Genomic DNA, 24,312 nt, shown 5'->3' on the forward strand with positions numbered 1-24,312 from the left:
TTATCAAGGCCTCATAAAGAGGCAAAATTACATCCTTACTTTTACATGTTAAAGATCGTTTCGGCATTGCAATTATCTTTTGTGTTGTATTTGCAATCTTTGCTATATGGGCCCTTGAACTTCAACTTCCTCCACTCCAAGATCCCTAGCCTGATCAGTTTCTTTCTAGCATAATCCCATCAATATAATATGACATTGGATATCTAATCACATCAAAGTGAATGACTTTACATTTACTGACATTGGACTAACATCCATTTTCCCATGCCCACAATTCCAGCCTGTTCAAATCATAATCCTGATCTCAGATGAGATCAGGATTATGGAATGCAATTATGAGGAGATATTTAGGAGTATGTAGATTGCTGATGTGAGTAAAAAGAAGAAAGAGGGAGGGTGATATAATGGATATCTATAAACTTCTGCAAGGGGGTTATAGCATACTGGTTGATGAAAAGTTTTGTTTTATGGAAGGTGGGGAAAGACAAGGGGACATCTGTGGAAGTTTAGCTTGTGCTGCTGCTAAACTAGTGGTGAGAGCTAGATTTTTCTCTCATAGAGCAGTGAGTGAGTGGAACAATTTTCCTGTTGAAGTGGTGAATGCATCTGGTGTTAATGAGCTTAAGAGATGGTATGACAGCTAGTCTGGTTGGTGCATTGCTTCCCTTGACAAGTCCTTGACTCCCAGAAAGTCTCTGATGATGTTAACAATATGAATATGATCCAGGCTAATATTTACTAACTCAAATTGTTTTCCTAAATTATATATCAAACTTACTTCAGGTAAAAATTCAACTATCTCAAACTGATTAGCTAAGCCAGGCAAGAATCCTGTTACAAGAGCAACAATAGCTAAACCTGAAATAATAAGGCTGTACAAGAGGGGCTTATTCTCTGTAAGACTCTCCATGAATGGATGACCCTGAAAAGCAAATGAAAGCACATGCTTTTTTAAAAAAAATACAGAATTTTGATGTTACTTTTACTAATAATTAATAAAATTAAGATAATATTTTATTTGAATCAAATATAAATATTATTACTTTCAAGAAAAAGCCTTTACAAGATTTTTTGTTATGATGTTTTTAGAAAGATTAATTCACTATTTCTTGCTAGCCAGACTGATATTTGTGTTAAGAAACACATTTCTGAAAGTAGTAGCATTATGATAATTTACAAAGTGTACATACACTTCAAAATGTCTGCCTATCATAATTTGCAAGAAATATATTTTACCCACAACTTAAATAGTTTACTGAACAATGACCAAAAGCAAGTTCTGGTTACACAAATTAGTTGGACAGGGAAGAGGAAATCTGTGGTGCTCTTGCAATTCACAAACTAGACAGACATATTCATATCACTGGATAGAAGGTTGATGGTAGCAATAAAAACATATCATCTATCTTCATGTTACACTGACTGCTAAACATTATTTTTTAACTGTAATTAAGGGAATCTAATCAACTTCAGGATGCTGAACTCAAACTCAACAGTAATATGAAATGAGCAGATGAATGGTTTGAATACATGTGACCTGTCTTATATCAACAACTACTGTAACAAACACTCATCTATTAAGGGTATTGTTTGTGTTCAGACACCTTTGAATTTTTCATTTCCTTTATTTATTATTATATCATAAGGTCAGAATTCAGTGGTAGGTTCTTGTGAATGGAAAGATTTGCCTTAATAAGTCTTGATAACATTTGCCTTGATAAGCATTTCCCTTATCCATCCCACTTAATGGGATGGGATGGATAAGGGAAACGTCTACCTAATGAGACTACTGGATGTTGCAAAGACTTTGACAAAATACTGAATGGAAGTCATTATATAAATTAGGGTAAATGGGAATAGATATAAAACTGGCAGCACAATCTGAAGGAAACTGATAGATACCAGAATAGTATGTGGAGCAGAATCAAGGAAAAAGTAGGTAACCAGTAGATATGCCACATGACTATGCTTAAACTACTGCTGTTTAATTTCTACATCAATGAGGACGATTTGAAAAATAATATCTAGTGGTTTGCTGATGAGGAGAGCAACAGATGATATAAGATTCTAAAAAATGATTAAAATAGCCTATTAATTGTGGGCAAGGAAAATGGTTGCAAACTAATATGGAAAAGTGTAAGGTTATGTATGCACTCTGTATTGCAGTGATGGGATTGCACTGCAAGAAACTTACAAGACTATACATTTTCCAAGCGATATTAACATGGATTTAAAGTTCATGGACTTTGCAGAATTGAGTGAAATGGCTTAAGTGCTCACTTGGATGTCAAAAACATGAGAAAGTACGAGGTTGCTATACCTCTTTACAAGGCTTTAATATAACCACATCTGGACCACTTCTGAAGTCACAGTGACTTCAGAAGTGAATGCTCAAGATAGTGAGAGGTTTGTGGAAAGCTCCCCATAAAGATAAATTGGTATGTCAGTTTCTTCTACATTTATCCTATAGAATTTGGGTGACAGAAAAAAGAAGAGATATGAAGACGTTACTAACAACGTTCTATACGATTAATGCAGAAGAAATTTTTCAATGAGACAGGAGGGAAGAGAAAAAGAGGATCAACCCACAAGCTGAATAAGGATATGGTTATTATTATCATCTCGGGCAACTCCAAGGAGTCGACAGACTCATCGAGGGAGGCCCTCACATCATGTTAAGAGCAATTATTCGACATTCACACAGTATCTATCATATCTCACCTTGAACTCATTCACAGGCATAGCACCCACAAACAGACTCTGGCAACTTATTCCACTCATTCACCACTCTCCAAGTAAAAAACACCTAGTTCTAACACACCTGCTAACCACACTTTTGCCCAGCTTCTATGTATGGCCCCTAGTCCTCCCACCACCAATCCTATTCTCAAAAATATCTTCTGGATTAATCCTATAGAAACTTTCAATAATTTGAAAGTCTCAATCATATCACCCCTTTTCCACCTATCAACTAATTTTGGTAACCCACAAATCTTCAACCTGTTCTCATAAGGCACATTTTACAGACCTGTTATCATCTTGGTCACTCGTCTCTGGATCCACTCCACCTCCTCCCCATCAAGAAGAAACCCTGGCGCCCATATCTGGGCACAGTAGTCTAGATGAGGTCTTATCAAGGCTCGATATAGAGGAACAATAACTTGTTTGTCTTTGCTTGTTAAAGTATTTTTCAGCAACCAAGCGATTTGATGAACTGTTTTGGCCACTTTTGCAACATGCCCCCTTCAACTCCTTTATCCAACAACACTCCCAAATCCCTGGCCTCATCAATCTCCTGGAGTATAGTTCCACCAATGTGATATACTGCTGCTAATCATTTCACTCCAAAATGCATAACCTTACACTTTTCAACATTAAATTGACATCTATTTTCCCTAGTCCAGTCTTCCAAACTATTCAAATCATCCTGCAAAATTTTGACATCCTGTGCACTCAAAATTGCTCTACCCAGCTTTGCATCATCAGCAAACAAGTGAACACTTCCTCTCAGATCCTTTCCTATATCGTTAATGAACAAATTCAAAAGTAGTGGTCCAAGAACAGAACCCTGCAGCACACCACTAGTCACAAGTCGTCTTTTGGACCCCACTCCTGAATAAACCACTCTCTGGTATCTCTCCATCAACCACCCTCCTATCCATCTCACCAACCCTATATCCATCCCCATCTGCTCCAGTTTACTGATTACTGTAACATGTGGTATCCTGTCAAAGGCCTTGGCAAGGTCCAGTAGAATCACTGTAAACCCATTACCCTTATCCAGTTCAGCCGTCACTGTGCTATAAAACGTGAGCAAGTTACTGAGGCATGATCTTCTCTTGACTGATTTCTCCAAGACCTTCACAACGATACCTGATATGCTAATCGGTCGGTAATTTACAACATCAGCCTTGGAACCTCCTTCATGCAGTGAAACTATTTTCCCCTCTTTCCTCCCCCTCGGGACTAACCCAGACCAGAGACTCGAATTAAACAAAATGGTCAAGGGTACTGACAATTCTTTAGCCGCTTCTTGTACAACACGAGCTGGTATACCATCCAATCCCACAGATGTATTGACATTGAAGTTTTGCAATAGACTACTCACCTCCACTTCATTCGCCACAATTCCCGTATAATCTATATTTTCATTCATTTCTGCAATATCACCACCTGGAAGATATATTCTTGCAAAATGCTCACTCAGTAATTCAACTATATTAACTGAGTTGGTTACCTCCCTATCATCAACATTCTTTAAAATCATTCTACCATAAACATTTTTTCTTTTACTTGCAACATATTGAAAAAACTGTTTAGGATTCTCCTTAGCCTGCATGGCCAATGTTCTTTAATAATCCTTTTTTGCTTTTCTTACCACACTCGTTACCCTTCTGGCCTGCGCTTTATACTGTTCATGTGCCTGCAAGTCACCTTTCTCCTTAAATTCCCTCCATAGTTGTTTCTTTTTTTGCAACTCAAGGTTAATGGTGTTATTCATCCATTTAACCCCTACTTGATTTATTATTCGGACTCTGGGTATACAGTCAGCCATTGCTTCATGCAAACACTTCTTTACCGCCTCCCATGCACTATCAATTTCTAGTCCTTGCAGTTGTACATGCCATGGTACTGAACCAATCAAACTCCTAAGCTTGTCATACTTACCAGCCTGATAACTCCACATGTACCCCGTCTTAGTTGTAAAATCTACACCTTTAGCCACCTCACAAGTCAAGACCCTATGATCACTCTCACCAATTGGTGGCAACGTGGCCATATCTGTTACAGTCAAATTCTCAGATGCAATTACCAGGTCAAGCACTCTCTGACCCCTAATATTTTCTATTACATGTTGTCACAGATAGTTATCCCTTAATAACCATATAAAATCCAATTCCTTCCTCCCATGTGTCCTCTCCTCCTTCCAATCAATGTTACCATAGGTGAAATCTCCCATAATAATTACCCTCCTTCCACTCATTCTTCTATTTGCTTATGCATACTATCTCCACCATCTATTCCATCACCTGGTCTATAGCAGCACCCAACTGTATATTTAGTTCTGCTAATTTCAATCTCACACCAAATGTGCTCTCTTCTCTATCCTGCAGTTCCATGTCTATTCTTCTTGGCTGCAGCTCATCAGCTATTCATCAATAACACTCCATCCCCATTTTATTCTCCCTATCACTCCTGAACACACCATATCCCTCACATTCAATCCCACTAGCTGTATCATCGTCTGTCAGCCATGCTTCACTAATACCAATAACTTGTGGTCTGGAAGTGCCAACCAAGGCCCAAAATTCTTCCCTCTTGTTCCTAATAGTTCTGGCATTTGTATACATGAATTGTAGAAGTCGATTTGTCCCATTCCTATTTTGATGCCTTATACTAACTATCCTATTCTGATTCGTGGTCTTTCCCACTCGCTTGAGCATATTACATACTTGTCTCTCTAAAATCTGCAAATCTACTTCCCCGCCCCCCTTAATAACTCTAGTTTCCCTGGTTCTGTAACTTCACTTTCACCACATTCGACAACACCTTTTTAAGTCTCCGCACACCAAATCCATTCGAATGTAATCCATCCATTTTGTACAAATCCTTTTACCCATCGACATTCCACCATCCACAATTTCCACACCACTCAAACATAATTCACGCATAAAGTCACTAGCAATTATGGCCCTCCTTCTATACTCTTCACTGTCATGCCATGGCGACAGACTCGCTATCCTAACTCTCTCACGCTTTTCTTTTGCCACCTCAAGCAATTCCTTCACATTCTCACTCATAGCCTTTTTATTTCCTTTCAAATCATTTGTACCCACCACCATCAATTCCTTCACCCGCTGTTTTTGCATCTTAATCGACTCATTTAATTCTTTACGGTCGCACCAGGTTGGTACGATTTTGTTAAACTCTCAACTAACACACCTCTTACTAGGGAATCTCCATACAATACACGCTCTTTCATTTTATTTACACTCACTATCATACTTTTTTTTTCTATCATACTTTTGATTATTAGTCGGTACGATTGTTGCCAACGTTCCAGTTGCTGGTTTACACAACGTATTGCTCGCGTAATAAAGCTATTTCACTCATTGCATCTGTGTCGTCATTTTTATTTTCCCATGATTCATTCAATTGTCCTGTATGCTTAACTTTATTCACTCTATCAATGCAACTCTCACAGCTATCAGGTACTACCTCGCAAATATCCTCGTTCATACCTCGAATATCGCTGTTATCTAGTTCCTCATTTTCGACAATGATATCACTCACACGACCTGAAACATTCTTTACACTTTTTGCACACATTTACTCCACAATCATTGTTTAACCAGACTCCAACTGCTCTCCCTGATGCATACATTTTACAAATGGAACACTGAATCAAGTCTTTTAAATCGAGATTTTCACACAAATATGGCAACCTGCATGCCATCTTTGTGTTCCTCTTTATGAGAGCCATGAGCACAGATAATCGATCTATCAGTTTACTGTTAAAATATTCAAAAAACACACAAAAATCACCCAGACACATTAAACTACTAAAGTAAACAATACTATGTAATACTTAATATATACTTAATTATTCCTAGAATAACTTATCTCAATCAGGAGCTCTTCTTAGACACGTCCACAGCACTTGGCTCACCAATGCCCTCCAAATGTATGTAATCTATGTAATAACGCACTGCGAAATATACTGTTTAGAGAGTGAAGAATAAGTAGAATAGATGCCAGTGAATGAGTTTAAAGAGAAATACGATAAGAATTATCAATAATGGTTGGTGTGGACCACCTGTGAATGTTTTCAGATTTTAGATTGGAGATGCCTAGTTAATAATTGTTATTATTGTAAGTACTGTAGATATATACATTTCTGTATAATGTTGCCACTACAAATGATCTAACTGAAATAAAAAATTAAATGACTCAACAAATTTTAAGAAATCCTAAATTCAATTTTATTAAATTCTACCTAGCCAGTAAATAATTATTAATATCAGTTGGAATTTTTCTGCCAATAAAGATGATTTGATTGAACCATACTTGGATCACATATATTCTTATGTTCATCCTAAATCCCATTCAGTTAGAGCAGTAAATTTCATTACTGAAATATATAATTTAGACAAAACATTCTTATTCTCCTCAGTGACCCTACAAATGGTCTAATGAAATGCGTAAGACTCAATTTTTTTTTTTCATCTTCATCAATTTATTAATATGTATCCCTCAAGGGGTGTTCAGACTAATATGACACTACATGATTAAATTTACATTTATTAATAATTTGCTATCAACAATTTTCCTCCAAATTAGCTTATTACTTGTCAGCACTTCAGTATTGTTGTGCATAACATTTTGTTCTAAGGCACTTCTGACTGAATCAATCCACATAGACCTTGGTCTTCTTCTGGATCTTTTTCCTGCCATCTAGGCATCAAACACCTGTTTTACTAATCATTTCTCTCCCATTCTATTTAGGTGATCATACCACCTTAGATTAGTCTTGCTCACATATTCTTGAATACAAACAATGTCAATTTCCTTCCTAATTTTCTTCATTTTTAACATGATTCTGCCACTGATGTTCAGCCAATAAATTTTCCAAGAACTCTCATATTTTTGGTCTCTTTGATCAAGTGCTTTAATTTCTAACCCAACTCTCAAGTATCACCACCTCTGGGTCTGGCTCCCACTGATGAGACCTCAATAAAGGTTGAAACCGGTTTGGGTAGTGACCCTTCCCTTAATGCATAGCATTATACATGTCCGCAAGGAGATGTACTTTACATTATGGGATACTAAGGCAAGTGATGAGAACTTATACCATCTTTGCCATGAGTTGCCCCAGTTCTGAAAATACTTCAGGTGCAAACTTTTTTTGCTTACACGTGGATAAAGGATTAAACCAAATATATAAATTCACATTTACCTTGCCATCTTCACTAAAAACTGTGCCTAAATAGCTGAAATGTTTTATTTGTTCTATACACTTGCCATTCAGAATATGAACTTTTCTATGTTCCTACCTATTTTCATAATTGTGGTCTTTTCAGTGCTGATTTTCAAGTCAAATTTGTTACAGCTGTTATTCATTTAGTTAAAGAATCCATAAAACATGAAAACCAAAAAAAATTTTTTTTAAGGATTCTAAATACAAAATTTTATTACAATCCATTCAGCGAGATTCAACTTGTACATATACAGAAAAACAAAATGTTTATCCACATAAAAATGTATTTGTAAACTTTGCTACTCTTGTTTTACAACATTTTTTTTTAAAAAAAAATTACAGCTGAAGCAACTAAGCTATAAGGCCAGTGCATTATTTATGTCTGTTAACTATGCAGATGTATTCTTTTGAGTTAGTCTGCCTTGTGTATGCCAAATTAAAAATGTGAGTTAATGGGGGGGAAGGAAATCCTCCTACCTCTGTATGAGATATACAAGAGAGACAGAGAGATAGGGAAGGGGGGGTTGGAGTGAATTTGTAAAATGTGGGGGAGTTACTGATGATCAAAGTGTGTCCTCTTCTCTATAGCATTAAGTAATCTTAGAAAGCAACAAAAAAATAACACTAGGTTTATAGATCTTAATAGTTATTTAATTAAACCTAGGAAGAACAAACAAACAGCAGTAAAGATGAATCATTACATATCTAAAAACAGAACGTATATTGGGTGATGTTACACTAAAACCACCATCTGAATGTCAGAGCAGTGAAAACATTAATAAACGAAATATGACTTGTGCCCAGTGGACTTGGTGAGGAACCAGAAGGCAAGTTTGCAGCATCTGGCCATTTCAAAATCACATTTATATTTGTTGATGATTTTGAAGTACAATGGCTTAGATGATCAAGTATTCTGGTGGAATGAGGAAACCCTCACAGCCTTTTAAGGAATGTAAAGAATTGAGCAGGAGCTCCATCTGCCTAATGTTCAATTCATCTGTACACACACCTGAAAGTAAGTATCAACCTGAATACTAAATTAACAAGAATGAGCTGGAAAGTTGTATTTAGTTGAACAGATTATATTCTGTATGTCATACACCAAAAGAAAATTATGGTATATGACATGAAGAAATGTTATTCATTTAGGGCATAGATGGTGAACCTATCGCATGTGTGCCAGAGGTGGGATGTCAACAATTTACAGGTGATATCCATTTATACGCTTATAAATTATTCAACCTTTTTTTTTTTCATCGTTACAATACATACAAGTTAAATTTTGTTTTACACCAGAGAGCAGCTATGAAGATGTGCATATGATTGGTGCGATATTAACAAAAGGTTGAGCAACCCAAAGACAAAGGCAACCTAAAACTGTTGAGTTGAAATGCTAATTCTCTTCAACCGAATTCCATAACATGTGAAACTGTCATAACAACATTCACTATATATTTCTTAGTTTTAATACATTCATGACGGGGTGTCATTTTATCGTTCTGATGGAACTTCTCTTTATCGGTGGGCTCAACTCACACAAAGTTTCAACCTTTGGTTGAAATTTATTGCTGCTTGTTTGCGTTTGAGTTGGCACAGGAACTCACATGCATTATATGGTATATTTCAATTCATGGTAGAATTTTATTTCAAGTTAGCCTTTGTGATCTGTCATAATGACATCGAGAATTTCAAATGCAATAAAACAAACACTTATTTCATGTAATTGAAAAATTGGACAAGAGTTCTTAGTTAGTTACTGTGTTTCCGGTACAACATATGGTTTTGCTCGAGTCTATACAGTGCAGTTTCTGTAAGAGGGGACATGTGATTCATTAGTTAACGCAGTTTTTATTCCAGCTGTCTCTAATTGCACTATTTGTTGAGAAATATATTACAGAGACTGCAAAAGCCTCCTTACCTTAATCAGGGATACAATAAAACTACTTGTTTTTCTTACATCTGCAGTATAATGGCTGTTGGGGAGGGTGTGTTGTTAACCTCAGGGAGCGAGTTACTATCCCCTCCAAGTGAACATTTTTAAACATTTTTCATGTGCGAGGCATATGCAACACTTTTTAATGTATTTTTTCGTAAAGTAAAATCAGGGGTGCCAGTTATACGCGAGGGCGAGTTATTTTCGAGTAAATATGGTAACAATTTCACCAACAAGTTGACATCCTTCTGCTGCTTCCCTTGCTCAGATAACTTCGATGGTGAGTTACAATGCATAAATATTTTTCCCACTACTGTTTTTTTTTTTTTTCAAACCAACATAATGAAAATCAATTTAATAATACAATAATCAATTTATTATTATTATTATTATAGGCGACTCCAGGGAGTCCTTAAACATCATGTCCACACAACATGTTCTCGCAGTATCTATCATACCTTGCCTTGAACTCACTCACCGTCATAGCACCCACAACAGACTCCGGCAGTTTATTCCACTCATTTACCGCTCTAAAAGTAAAGAACCCAGTTCTAACACCCCTGTTAACCACACTCTTGCCGAGCTTCCATAGGTGTCCCCTAGTTCTCCCACCACTACATGATCTCAAAAATATCCTCTGAATTAATCCTATAGAAACCCTTTAGCAATTTGAATGTCTCAATCATATCTCCCCTTTTCCGCCTCTCAACTAATTTCTGCAACCCACAAATCTTCAACCTGTTCTCATATGGTTCATTCCATAGACCCGCTATCATCTTAGTCACTCACCTCTGGATCCTCTCCACCTGCTCCCCATCAAGAAAGAACCTAGGTGACAAAAATCATGGCACAGTAGTCGAGATGAGGTCTTATCAAGGTTCAGTAAAGAGGTACAATAACTTGCTTGTCTCTGCTCATCAAGGTATTTTTCAACAACAAAGTCAGTTGATGAGATGATTTAGCTACTTTTGCAATGTGCCCTCTAAACTTCATCTCCCTATCCACCAACACTCCCAAGTCCCTAGCCTCACAATCTCCTGGAGTACAGTTCTGCCAATGTGGTATACTGCTGCTAATCTTTTCACCCCAAAATGCATAACCTTACATTTTGTCACATTAAACCGACATCCATTCTCCTTAGTCCAGAACTCCAATCTATCCAAATCATCCTGCAAGATTTTGACATCTTCTGCATTCACTATCACCCGACCCAACTTTGCATCATCAGCGAACATATGAACTGTTCCTCTTAGATCCTTATCTATATCATTAATGAACAAATTAAACAGCAGTGGTCCAAGAACAGAACCCTGCAGCACGCCACTAGTCACAGGCCATCTTTTGGACTCTACTCCTGAATAAACTACTCTTTAATATCTCTCCATCACCCACCCACCTATCATCTCACCAACCCTATATTCATTCCCATATGTTGTAGTCTACGGATTAGAATTTCATGTGGTATCCTGTCAAACGCCTTTGCAGGTGCAGCAGTATCACTGTAAACCCATTACCCATATCCAGTTCAGCCGTCACCTTGTTATAAAACTTGAACAAGTTACTGAGGCATGATCTACACTTCAGAAAGCCATGCTGTCCCCTGTACAGTATCTCATTTTCTCAATCCATTCCTGTATTTTTCCCTTGACAATGACTCCAAGACCTTGACAACGAATCCTGATATGCTGATCGGTCGGTAATTTGTAACCATAGTTTTGGATCCTCCTTTATACCGTGGAACTATTTTCCCCTCTTTCCATACCTTCGGGACTAAACCAGACCCAAGACTCAGATTAAACAACATGGTCAAGGGCACTGATAATTCTTTAGCCGTTTCATGCAAGACCCGTGCCGGTATACCATCCAATCCCACAGATGTATTCACATTAAGGTTCTGTAATAGACTATTCACCTTCACTTCATTCATCACAATTCAAGTATAAACTAATGGTTCCTTCATTTTTTCAATGTCACCACCTGGATGACATACTTTTGCAAAGTGCTCGCTCAGTAACTCCACTATATCGACTGATTCAGTGACCTCCTTACCATCGTCATTCCTTAAAATCATTTTGCCGTGTACAGTTTTTTTTTTGCTTGCAGCACACTGAAAGAACTGTTTGGGATTCTTTTTAGCTTGCATAGCTAGTTTCTTTTCATAATCCGCTTTTGCATTTTTTTACCACACTTGTTACCCTTCTGGCCTGCACTTTACACCATTCGTGCACCTGCAGGTCACCTCTTTCTTTAAATTCCCTCTACAGTTGTTTCTTTTTTTGCAGCTCAAGCTTAATAGTGTTATTCATCCATTTAATCCCTACTCGTTTTACTATTCAGATTCTAGGTATATAATCGGCCATAACCTCCTGTAAATGCTCCTTGACCACTTCTCATGCTCTATCGACATCCAGCCCTTGCAATTGTACATGTCATGGCACTGATCCAAGCAATCTCCTAAGCTTGTCATACTTGCGAGCACGGTAATTCCACACATACCCTGTCTTAATCGAAAATTCCACACCTTTAGCCACCTCCCAAGTCAAGACCTTATGATCACGCTCACCAATAGGTGGCAACATGGTCATATTCATTACAGTCAAATTTTCAGATGCTATTACCAGGTCAAGCACTCTCACACCCCTAGTATTTTCAATTACATGCTGTCTCAGATAGTTATCTCTTAATAGTTGAATAATATCCATTTCCTTCCTCACATGTGTCCTCTCCTCCTTCCAATCAATGTTACCATAGTTGAAATCTCCCATAATAATTACCCTCCTTCCACTCATTTCATCAATTTGTTTATGCATACTATCTCCACCATCTATTCCATCACCTGGTCTATAGCAGCACCCAACTGTATATTTTGTTCTGCCAGTCTCAATCTCACACTAAATAGCCTCAAATGAACTCTTTTCACTATCCTGCAATACAACTTCGAATCTCCTTGGCTGCAGTTCATCGGCTATCATCAATAACACCCTCCCCTATTTTATTCTCTCTGTCCCTCCTAAACACACTATAACCTACACATTCTACCCCACTAACTATATCATCTTCCGTCAGCCATGTTTCACTAATGCCAATAACCTGTGGCCAGGAAGAGCCAATCTAGGCCAAAAATTCTTCCTTCTTGTTACTAATACTCCTGGCATTAGTATACATAAAATGCAGTGACCCTTTGTCCCACCCCTATCTTGATGCATTATTCTAAATATCCCATTCCCATTTTTTGTCCTTAGTACTGGCTCGGGTACATTATATACATTCTTGCACTCAACTGTCTCACTGATGTCCGCATATCCACTTCGCCCCCCCAGTAGTTCTAGTTTCCCTGGTTCTGCACATCCATTTTCACTTCATTCAGCAACACTTTTTCCAGTCTCCGCACACCAAATCCATTCAAATGCAGGCCATCCATCTTGTATAAATCCTTTCGCCCATCAAAGTCATTCCACACCACACCGTCTGCATAACCTGGGCATAATGTCATTTGCGATTATGGCCCTCCTTCTAAACTCCTCTCTGTCATACCGTCTCACCATTCTAACTCTGTCACTCTTTTCTTTTGCTATTTTACACGGAATAACATCATAAATTTATATATAAATAAATATTATAAATAAAATAAATATATATATATATTATAAATTTATAAATAATTATTTATAAAATATAATAAATATATATATATTACGGTTAAAGTGAATAATTAGAATTAATCACTTTAACTGATTAAAGTGAATAATTCCTCGAGGAGTGTGGTAAATGTAATAAAAACATGTTTACAGGTCTTATATATAGGTTTTCATTAAATTTCTTTGCCTAGGGGCATCAATAATCTCTGACCGGCCCTGTAGATAACCATAATTGACAAGCCCTGGAAGAAGTACTGATTACTACGTTAATAGGAGAGGTTGCTTTTTTTCTTATTCACATCAGTTGCTACTAAGTGTGTACATTTCTCTACATTTTCATTGATTTTATGTGCCCATAAGCATAATGGGAGATTTAGAAATAATGAGAACACGATTAACGACCAAGTGAATATGTTGAGATCGAAAAAAGGGACAAATAATAAGTTATTTACAAGAGAAGAGCATTATTCGTTTTTAGTGAAAGTTAAAAAGAACAAAGATAAGGTTTCCGGCAAAACACCCAAAGATTATCAACGGTTATCAAGATTTGATATCGTAATAATTGGAAATGTTGAAAAACTTATCGTACCTGTTAAAAATGAAAGAGATCCGATTATGTATTACACTTTCTTGGAGGAAAATTTTAAGTTAATTCCTGACACTCATATTGCCATTGGCCATGGAGGATGAAACAGAATGATGAAAGAGCTTAAAGAGAAGTATAAGAACATCACAGTTGAAATTCCAAAAAAAAGGGCTCGTTGTTAAACCAATTAAAAGCAGCGAATTTAATTCTAGATGTCAGATTGATTTAATTGATATGCAGTCACAAGCTGATGGCGATTATAAATTTATAATGGTTTATCAAGACCATCTTACGAAATTTGTTCAACTTAGAGATTTGAAAACAAAATGAGCTGCAGAAGTTGCACATCATCATCTATTGGATATATTCACAATATTTGGAGCCCCCATACATCTTGCAAAGTAACAATGGCTGGGAATTCGCAAATAAAATTATTGAAGTAGTCTGCGGAATGTGGAATGAGCTTAAGATTGTTCATGGGAAACCACGGTAAAGTCAATCACAAGGCTCGGCTGAAAGAGCAAACCAAGACATTGAAAAAATGTTATCCACATGGCTTGAAACAAATAAAACAACAAAATGGTTGGAAGGGATAAAATTTATTCAGTTTATTAAAAACAGAGCACATCACTCTGGAATAGATCGCAGTCCCTATGAAGCTATGTTTGACTGTAAAGCTAAGGTAGGATTGAAAACATACTTACCAGTCGATACCTTGTCAGAAATCACGAGTGAAGAAAATTTCGAGATGATATTAAAAGATCAAACTAATAAGGATGTTGAATGTGAGAAGATAATCCCAGAGAGGGAAAGCGGTATTAGGACAGAAAACGGTGACAATGTGGAAGTGGAATAGATGATACGAGTGATGACTTATCTGTTGGAGATCAAAACAAAAACAGAAATAAGAGTGTTAGCCAAATCGAAAGAAAACAACTTTTTTTGAAACAGGAACGACTGACAAGGAAGATAACAAAATAAAAAATATAACTAATGTTGAATTAGAAAATAATGAAAAAGGTAAGGAAAGTACTTCTTTTGCACTCAATGAAATCACAGAGAAAATTCAAGAATCTCGAAACTCTGCTAAGCAGTCACTTAAGAAGCAAGCTGAAAAAATGTTAAGGCTTTCAATGACTAAGTTTCCAATTGCAAATGTAGGAGAAAATATTCGGATAAGAATTCCAGAAGTAGACAGGGATAAGACTGATAACTGGAATATTACAACTGTTATAATTTCTATTGAGAATGAAAACCTATATAAATTAGTTACAAAATATGGTATTTTAAACCAACTCTATTCGAGGAACGAATTTACCGTTTGTAAGGAAACTTTTATTTCAGTTAATGAAGTTCCTGATATTGAGATAAGTCTAAGAGTATGTGCCCGCAAGAATTCTAATTTAGGTGGTCAAGGTTTCCAATATTGCAATTGTACAGCCCATTGTACCTCAAATCGCTGCAAATGTAAAAAGTCAGAAATCCTTTGTAATTCCAAGTGCCACAGAGGTCTTTCCTGCAAAAATAAGTAATTTGTTTTTTTACCTGACAACAATATAATCATATAATAATGTATTTATCTCCTTTTCTCTCTGCTATTAAATAAAATATTTTTTATAAAACATGTTTTTATTACATTTACCAGACTCGTCTAGGAATTATTCACTTTAACTGGTAATTATTAATAACCGGATTTATCACTTCATCCGTAACACACACACACACACACACACATATATATATATTATAAATTTATAAATAAATAAATTAAGTTAGATTAATTTTCTATTAATTTTTCCCCTATTAAAAACTGCCAGGCAAGTCAGCAAATTGATTGGTAAATGTTTGTAAACTGCCGGCATGTGAGCAACTCTATTTGTAAATTTTTGGCATATGCACATAAAAAGGTTTGCCGGCCATTTAAAAAAAAAAAAAAAAAAAGAACCTTTACATATATTAGAATAAATTTTTACAGCATGTATGTTTAGGTTCGACAATATTGAGTTTGATTTTGTTCCAATATTCATAAAGGTTTTTTTTTTTTTTTTTTTAAATGCTATATATTATTAGGATGATGTAATAAAGAAGTTAAACGCAAGGAGAAATTTTTTTTTTAATGCAATGTGAATATATCAAAATGAAGTGTTAAAATATAAAAACACTTATCTTTATTGTCAAGCAGTGCACACACACATTTATACCAGGTGATTATAAAATAACGTCAAGTGTTCAGAGCCCTCTAGCGAGTAATGTATTGGATGAAACACGCCAATATTCGGTAGACGTACACAGTGGAACATGGGAATTCGATTTAACAAAAAAAAGTACCAAAAGTCGCCAACAGGGGAAATTTTCGGGCTGCCAAATTAATTTTAGTAGGTATGACTAATGAATGACTAAATGGCAAATGAGAGACAGCACACATCAATTTCATGATGTTTATTGTTAATTACAAATGAGGTTCAATATGACCACCATTTTGATGTTCCAGGAACTGCATACGGTGCACGACATTTTCCACAGTTGCTCGCAACATATCGGAATTGATTTGTCTCATGTGTAACGTTATTGGAACTTCCAAAGTTGGAATATTGGGTACATGTCCTTGATATACAATGCTTTTAAGAAATCCCCACAGCCAAAAGTCACAAGGATTGAGATCAGGCGATCTCAGTGGCCATGGCTTGGGAAATGCATGACTAATGATTCTTCTGTCAGAGAAATGTTGTCGCAAAACATGCTCTACCTGAAGTCCGATGTGGGGTGGTGCACTATCCTGTATGAAGATGGTCGAATCAAGACATCCTCTTTGCTGCAGTTGTGGAACCATAAAGGTTGGTCGATTGGTAGAGCCTCTGCTACTAATGGCTCAGTTAAGTAAGTTTGAGCGTGGTTAGTAGTTGGAAGGGGACCAATCGCTCGATGCTATTGGCACACTCTCCCTCGATGAGTCTTTGGACTCCCCGGAGGTGTCAAAATAATAATAATAATATTGGCATACCTGTTAGCATTGACTGAATAGGTCACTGGTCCATTTTGGTGATTTTCTTTGTAAAAGTATGGACCAATGATAAAAGATGCCGTAAATCTGTACCACACTGTGACTTTGGGCGAGTAGATACGCATCTGCAGACACACATGCGGATTAGTTGCAGCCCAAATGCGACAGTTGCGTGTGTTAATATTGCCGTTCAAATAAAAGTGCGCTTTGTCACTCCATAAAATCTGCCACGGCCATGCATCATCCACTTCCATGCATGCTAAGAATCTCAAAGATAAGTCAATTCGTGTGGTCACATCACCATGTCGCAATTCTTGAACATGACTGATTTTATAGGGGTAAACATCTTCAACATATGATGTAGAATTTTCCACACCGCTGTGTATGTGATATCTGTTTGCTGGAATATTGCTCGTGCATTGCTGGAACCCTGCATATTCGTCATCTCATGTTCCACAATAGCAGTTGCAACTTGTTCAACTTCTTGGTGATTGATTGGTTTGCGTCCCTTGCCTACTTGCACTGCTAGAGTTCCAGTAGTTTCAAATCGCCGAATCAGTTTTCGTAAGTTTGTTATGCTAATCGGTCCTTTTCGTAAATTTTTCATAAGCCGAAAATCACGAAGACAAGCACTGGCATTATTGTTCCACTGATAATAGAGTTTGACTGAGAAAGCACGCTCAAGTAAGTCATCGAAAAGCAGTTTGTCTAAGAATGATAAGAAATCTCACAGGATTTCCTTTTATTGCATGATCGCTCAAAAGAAATGCAATAATGCAAATTAATGCATTTTACTCAGTAAACAGTGCCAAAATTTCCCCTGTTGACAACTTTTGGTATTATTTTTTTTCGTTAAATCAAATCCCCATGTTCCACTGTGTACGTCTACCGAATATTGGTGTGTTTCTTCCAATACATTACTCGTTAGAGCGCTCTGAACGCTTGACGTTATTTTATAATCACCTGGTATATGTGAATGCTTAAGAGCAAATGACCGACAATGGAGAAATATAAGTCTCCAGCTTATGTAACAGTTATGTTCTGCAAACCTTAAATAACTCAAATTTTACACAAGTCAGATTTAACTTCCCTCACCTGTTAATTATAGTCTGTAGCTTACATGTTTGTGGTAGTACAATAACGTTTTCAAGGTTATTTCCATTAGTTTCATTCACAGAACACACACTTAAATTAGATTTCATTATGTAATCATGAATGCAAAGTAATACATAAAGTATAAATAGCATGAGTAAACAGAAACAAAAACGTTTAATTCTGCTGTTCAACCTTCAGCATGAAACTATCAAGAGATGACTGAATATTGTCTTCTTCTCTTCATAAAACTCTTGATAATATGCTAAAAGCATCACCTATTTCTCTTTGGACATTTAAAACATTGCTTTGTCCACCTTCATATTGATGTTAAAACTTTCTATACTGGCATTACCACAAATTTCTGCCAGTAACAGTAACGTTATGGAAGCAACATGTTCAAGAGTGTTGTGTGTGCACGCAGTAAAGAGAACTTATGGCAAACATTTTCAACTTGCTGTGACACAAAAAATCAACTTTGGAAACTTCTAAATATGCAGCAGGGCACATTATGTACCTGGTATAGGATTTTTTAAAGCATAATTATCAGATAAGTAGCAGTTAATTAAGTATAATTTCTGGGAAATTCCCATGCTACTCCTCTAAAACACTATTAATATAATTAACGGCTATTTTAGCCTGTTTTTGTTTAGGAGTGTCCCTTATATTTAATACATTGGCTAACATAACTTAAAAGGGGTATATATATATATATATATATATATATATAATTTAGGACATTACGAGCGAGTGTAGAAGGCAATTATGGCAGAATAAAAAATGTTGAAAAATTATGTACATACCTTGATTTTGGTTTAAAGATGCCTTCTAAATCCAAGCTCTTGTGGAAGGGGGGGGGATGAAAGAGAGGGAAAGAACATGGGGATGTACTTGGGACAAGGGAAATAAGTTTGGGAACCCGGGTTACTATTAATAATATATATATATATATTATTTTGTTGTGGGGAGAGGGGGGGAAAGAAGGGGAAGGGTATCCTTATGTGGAAATTGGGGCAAGGGTTTACGGGACGTGGACCGTTTCGGTCATTGTCTGACCATCGTCGGAACTTTGTGGGAATGACTGTAGGGCTATGTCAGGGCTGCAAGATGTGTCTGCCAAATTTGGGCATTTGTTGTCGCTAAATGGCCGGAGGCATGGCTTATGTTAGCCAATTATATTAATTATATTAATTTAATTAATTATATTAGCAGTTAATTATTTTTTTACCCTCTATAATTTTCATCTCTAGATCAATTCTGGCTTGTTTATTTATGCATGCATTCACTTTTTCCACTTCTATTCTTTTTTCCAATTGTGATTGTATTCAACCCCAGCACACACAAACACTAAAAATTATGAAAATGGATGAATCCAAATACAGAGTATAGGCTGCTTGCCTTATAGTCATGCAATGTTAGGTGGCATGAGTAATATATGCTGAGCAAGTCAGACTGCTTGTATTTATAAAGAACTATAAATCATGAAGAGCTAATCTAAGGTAGAATGGCCACTTAAATTGAATGTGTAAGGTAAGGTTAGTAAAATATATGCTCTTGATGTCAAGATGGCAGGAAAGAGAACAAGAGGAAGACCAAGGTCTAGATGGATTGATGAGGCAGAAGTGCCTTAGAAGCACAAAATGTTATACACAATAATACTGGAGTGCTGTCAAGTAAAAGACTGAGTTGGAGGAAAATTGTTAATAGGAGTTAATAATAATGTAAATAAACTTAATCATGTAATACTGTCATAGTGTGAAGACATCCACTCAAGTGGATGTCCTGACTACTAAGTGGATGTCATATGTCTCCTCAAGCCAGGAAATCCACTTGAGGGGGACACATCAAGAAATTGATATTAAACTGAATCACTCTTCTTCTTTATTTGTAATTCATGAGAGTACATTTATTGTTTTCTGATGAAAATATTCCATGTTACACGATACCTGCTATCAGCCATTTTTTGTTTATATGACCAGAAATCTGATTCATCACAATGAAAGGTGTGTTGCTATCGCACTTGTGGTTGCTTTGAACATTCAAAGTGAGAAATAGTTATCATCAAATTCCTGCAATGTACCCTCAAGGGGTGTACAGGATATGACAGTACTACATGAAAAAATTACATCATTACTAACTTCCTATCTACAATTTTCCTCCAAATCAGTCTGTTACTTGTCAAGACTCCAACATTATCAGATCTTATATTTCTATCGTCTAAGGCACTTTGTACTGTATCAATCCACCTATATCTTGGCCTTTCTCTGGGTCGTTTTCCTGCCAACCTGGCAGAGAACACTTGTTTTGCTAATCTTTCCTCTCCCATTCTATTTAAGTGACCATACCACCTGAGATTAGCTCTGCTAACGCATTCCTGGATGTTGACAATGTCAAGTTCTTTCCTAATATCCTCATTTTTAATATGATATTGCCATTGATGCCATCTGTGCACGCCTATAATCTTTCTCAGGACTCGCATATCTGCGGTCTCTAGTCTTTGGTCAAGTGTTTCACTTCTGACCCAGCTCTCAGATGCATAAGTTAAAACTGGTTTGAACACTGTCTTGTATACAGCTAATTTAGTGTTCCGACTAATTTCTCTCTTATTCCATATGAATTTATTCAATTGACTTCCCATCATACCAGCTTTGCTGATTCTGTTGTCTATTTCTTTATTTAATTTACCATCTTCAGTAAAAATCGTGCATAAGTAGCTGAAATGTTTTACTTGTTCCACAGGTTCTCCATTCACAACACAGTTGACATTTTCAATGATTCTGCCTATTTTCATTGTCTTTGTCTTTTTATTGCTGACCTTCATACCATATCTATTACAACAGCTATTCAATTTAGTCAGAGAATCTTAAAGACTTGTAGCGGATTTATTTAGAAGTATAACATCATCCGCATAAAGCAAAGAGCTGACATTAACATCTCCAATTTTGATATCAGGTTTAATACCACTTTCCTCATAATGTGATCCATATAGATAATGAATAACAGAGGGGATAATGGACATCCTTGTCTCACACCAGATTTAACATTAAACCATCTTCCTGTACTTCATTTCTAACTGCTGACTTACAACTCAAATAAAGAGTAAGTATTGTTTGATATAATGCTCCATTGACACCATATAACTGCAGCTTATTGAATAGCTTCTCTCTTGGCACCTTGTCATATGCCTTTTCCAAATCGACTAAACTTAAATACAGATCTTTGCTATATATTCCCATGCTTTCTCAACTATTTGTCGTAAAGTGAAGATCTGATCCTGACAGCCTCTATTTGGCCTGAATCCAGCTTGTTCTTCACCAAGCTTTTCTTCCACAATTCTTCTCAACCATTTCTCAAGTATACTTGAATAGATCTTGCCAGGAACACTCAGTAGGGAAATACCTCTGTAATTCTCACATTCAGTTTTATTTCCCTTTTTATATATGGGTACTATGAGAGCTCTACTCCAATCATCGGGAATTCGTCCCTCTGTCCAGGCTTTCTGAACTATGCAGTGCAGCCACTGTAAGACTTTTATACCACCATACTTCAGCATTTCTGGTCGAATATCATCTACTCTTGCTGCCTTTCCACATTTCAAGCCTTTGATGTCTTTTTCTACTTCAAGTATGGATATGTATTCCTGACTGCATGCCTGGTCAGTGTTTTTTTACCACTATGCTGTCATCACTGCTTGTTTCATTTAGCAGTTTTTCAAAGTAATTACTCCATACTTGAAGGATATCTTTTTCTCCTGTTTTCATGTCACCTTTATCATCTCTAACTCCTTTTACAGCACTCTTTCCTCCATTTCTAAGCTTCTTCAACAACCTCCAGAATATTTTGCCACCTTCTTGATATTTATTTTCTATATTCTTGCCAAAGTCCTCCCATGACTTTTGTTTAGCTAGTTTTACACACTGTTTAGCTTTTTTACATTTGTCTCTGTATTCTGTAAGAGACAAAGCTGACTTATTTGCCAGGAACTTTTGATATGCTTTCTTCTTTTCCTTCACTGCTCCTTTAACTTCCTGTGTCCACCAGGGAGTTCTGATTTTTCTATCCTTGCACACAACTTCACCACATGCCTCTCTGGCAAAATCAATCAATGTTTTCTTCAGAGTTTGCCACTGAATCTCCAAAGTTTGATTCCTGTTCGAAATAGTTATTCAGTGTGAAAACCTAAATAATGAGTAAAAAGAATATCAGTCAGAAAGAGCCTCAAGTTTTTTCAAAAATACACCAATCTCTAGAAACTAACTCAATGAACTTTTAATTCATGGAATTCAACTAACTAGAATTATTTATAAGAATGCATCATCCATGTTATTTACTGAATACATAAAGAATGATGGTCTAATAATAATTAAGGAAATTAAGTCCTGGAACATTATTCTAAGTCATTCTGACATATGTTGTCAATATTAGTGAAATGTAATATATATATATATATATATATATATATATATATATATATATATAAAGCAACCTCATTTTGAAAGGAAGAGAAGTATTTTATGTGCTCCTGTTATTAACCATTTGGAGAACAGAACGATTTTCTCTTATTTCAATAGTGTGAAAGTTGTGTGCTTGACTGTGGATAATTTATTCTTTCATCACATAGGCAAGAAAAATAAATGAAATGCTGTTTTGTAACAGCCATGAAAACAATCTGTTATTTCCTAAAGAAAGTTTAGGAATTATAATATATTGGTCATATATGACTAACCTGTTGATTTCCTCAAATTAAGATTTATGGTAATCAAATATTTTCAATTTATTTTATTTATATTTTTTATTGCTTATAATTATATGCTGTTTACATATAAAGAAATTATTTTTCTTGGTTTAATTGGAGTCAAGATCTCATTAATTGTATTTTAGTGAATGCTTATGTATTTTCAGAACTGGATACAAACACTGATCTTGAGAAAAAAATACTCTGTTATTTTGATAACTGAATGTTATAAGTAACTGAAAGATGATTACAAAAGAAAAGATCTTTATAATGGTGCAGTCAACAAGAGTTTTAAACATTCAACTAAAAAATAATAATAAATAAATATAAAACCACAGGGAAAAAGAAATTAAAAGTTTTCTGGTCTAAAATAGAATCAATAAGCAAATATTTTACTTGTAGTTGTTGCTTAAATAATTCTTAAGACAAAATGTCTAACTCTACTATGATTCAGTTGGCTTTGCAAAATTAAAATTTCTCTCTCTATATAAATCTTCCCCACATTATTCAGAAAATTTCTGGAATGTGAATGAAAATGTGTAAGCATTTTTAGAATCTGCTCAATTGGTAAAAACATTAAAGTGAACAGATGGGCAATAATTCAGTTACCGAGTTCAAACTCCAAGGAAATACAAAACTTATGCTCAGTATTTAAAAAGACAAACTTTTGATCAGTATTCAATTAGACTCATGAAAGTAACTAATTATGAAACTTTCAAATCACTGAAAGTTTCTCCAGGAAGTTTGAATTGGACCCCTATCTCTGAAAGATTCACTCACCAATGCAAAATCCTAAAGATTTTCAGTTTTATGAAACATTTTTAAGTGTGTTAATAACAATTTAAACTTTATGGAAAGGCTTTTATTTTTCCAATTCAGAAATTGATGAAGTTTAAAGTTTAAAAGGGAAGTATTTACGAATGTCATTAGACAAGCTCTAGATGTAGCTGGGAATGAAGAAAACCTCTTGGAGAGTATAAATTCACTAACTACCACAGCTGTGCATTCTGATGAACTGGATGATTTAGCAAAATTTACAAAAATAAAAAATAAATAACACGAAGAATTTAAATCCTAATGAGAATTTTTCAATATCTGAGCAAATAGCCCAGGAAATAAAATTCATTAAGGACAATTTAAATAAAAAAGATGAAAAGTTGGAATTACAAAATTAGAACTAACTTTTTAGGTTATGTAATTTTTTAGGTAATTTTTAATAAAATGTACTAAAGCAGTTAAAAATATGTTAGGAGAAATTTGTTATTTGTTTTAAAAATTTTTTTTTGTATTTATTTTTATAATTACAGTAAAACCCCTTTTTTACACTTTTCGGGGGACTGATAGTAAAA

At 35.7% G+C, this 24,312-nt stretch overlaps 1 protein-coding gene across 5 annotated transcripts in view; it reads right to left on the minus strand.

The window, feature by feature from the left end:
• Positions 1–24,312, minus strand: part of LOC150108709 (endoplasmic reticulum transmembrane helix translocase) — a 647,746-nt gene that overhangs the window by 34,670 nt on the left and 588,764 nt on the right. For all 5 annotated transcript variants that reach the window (XR_016548145.1, XR_016548143.1, XR_016548146.1 and 2 more), the window contains exon 24: positions 779–922. Coding sequence is in view for 1 of the 5 variants with exons in the window: in XM_090390936.1 (XP_090247062.1) it covers positions 779–922 (144 nt within the window). In the remaining 4 variants the exon portion in view is untranslated. The remainder of the gene's footprint in view (positions 1–778; positions 923–24,312) is intronic.

Source organism: Typopeltis vanoorti, chromosome 3, assembly GCF_054136105.1.
Source record: "Typopeltis vanoorti isolate ZY-2024b chromosome 3, IOZ_Tvanoo_1.0, whole genome shotgun sequence".
Classification (NCBI taxonomy): Eukaryota; Metazoa; Arthropoda; class Arachnida; order Uropygi; family Thelyphonidae; genus Typopeltis; species Typopeltis vanoorti.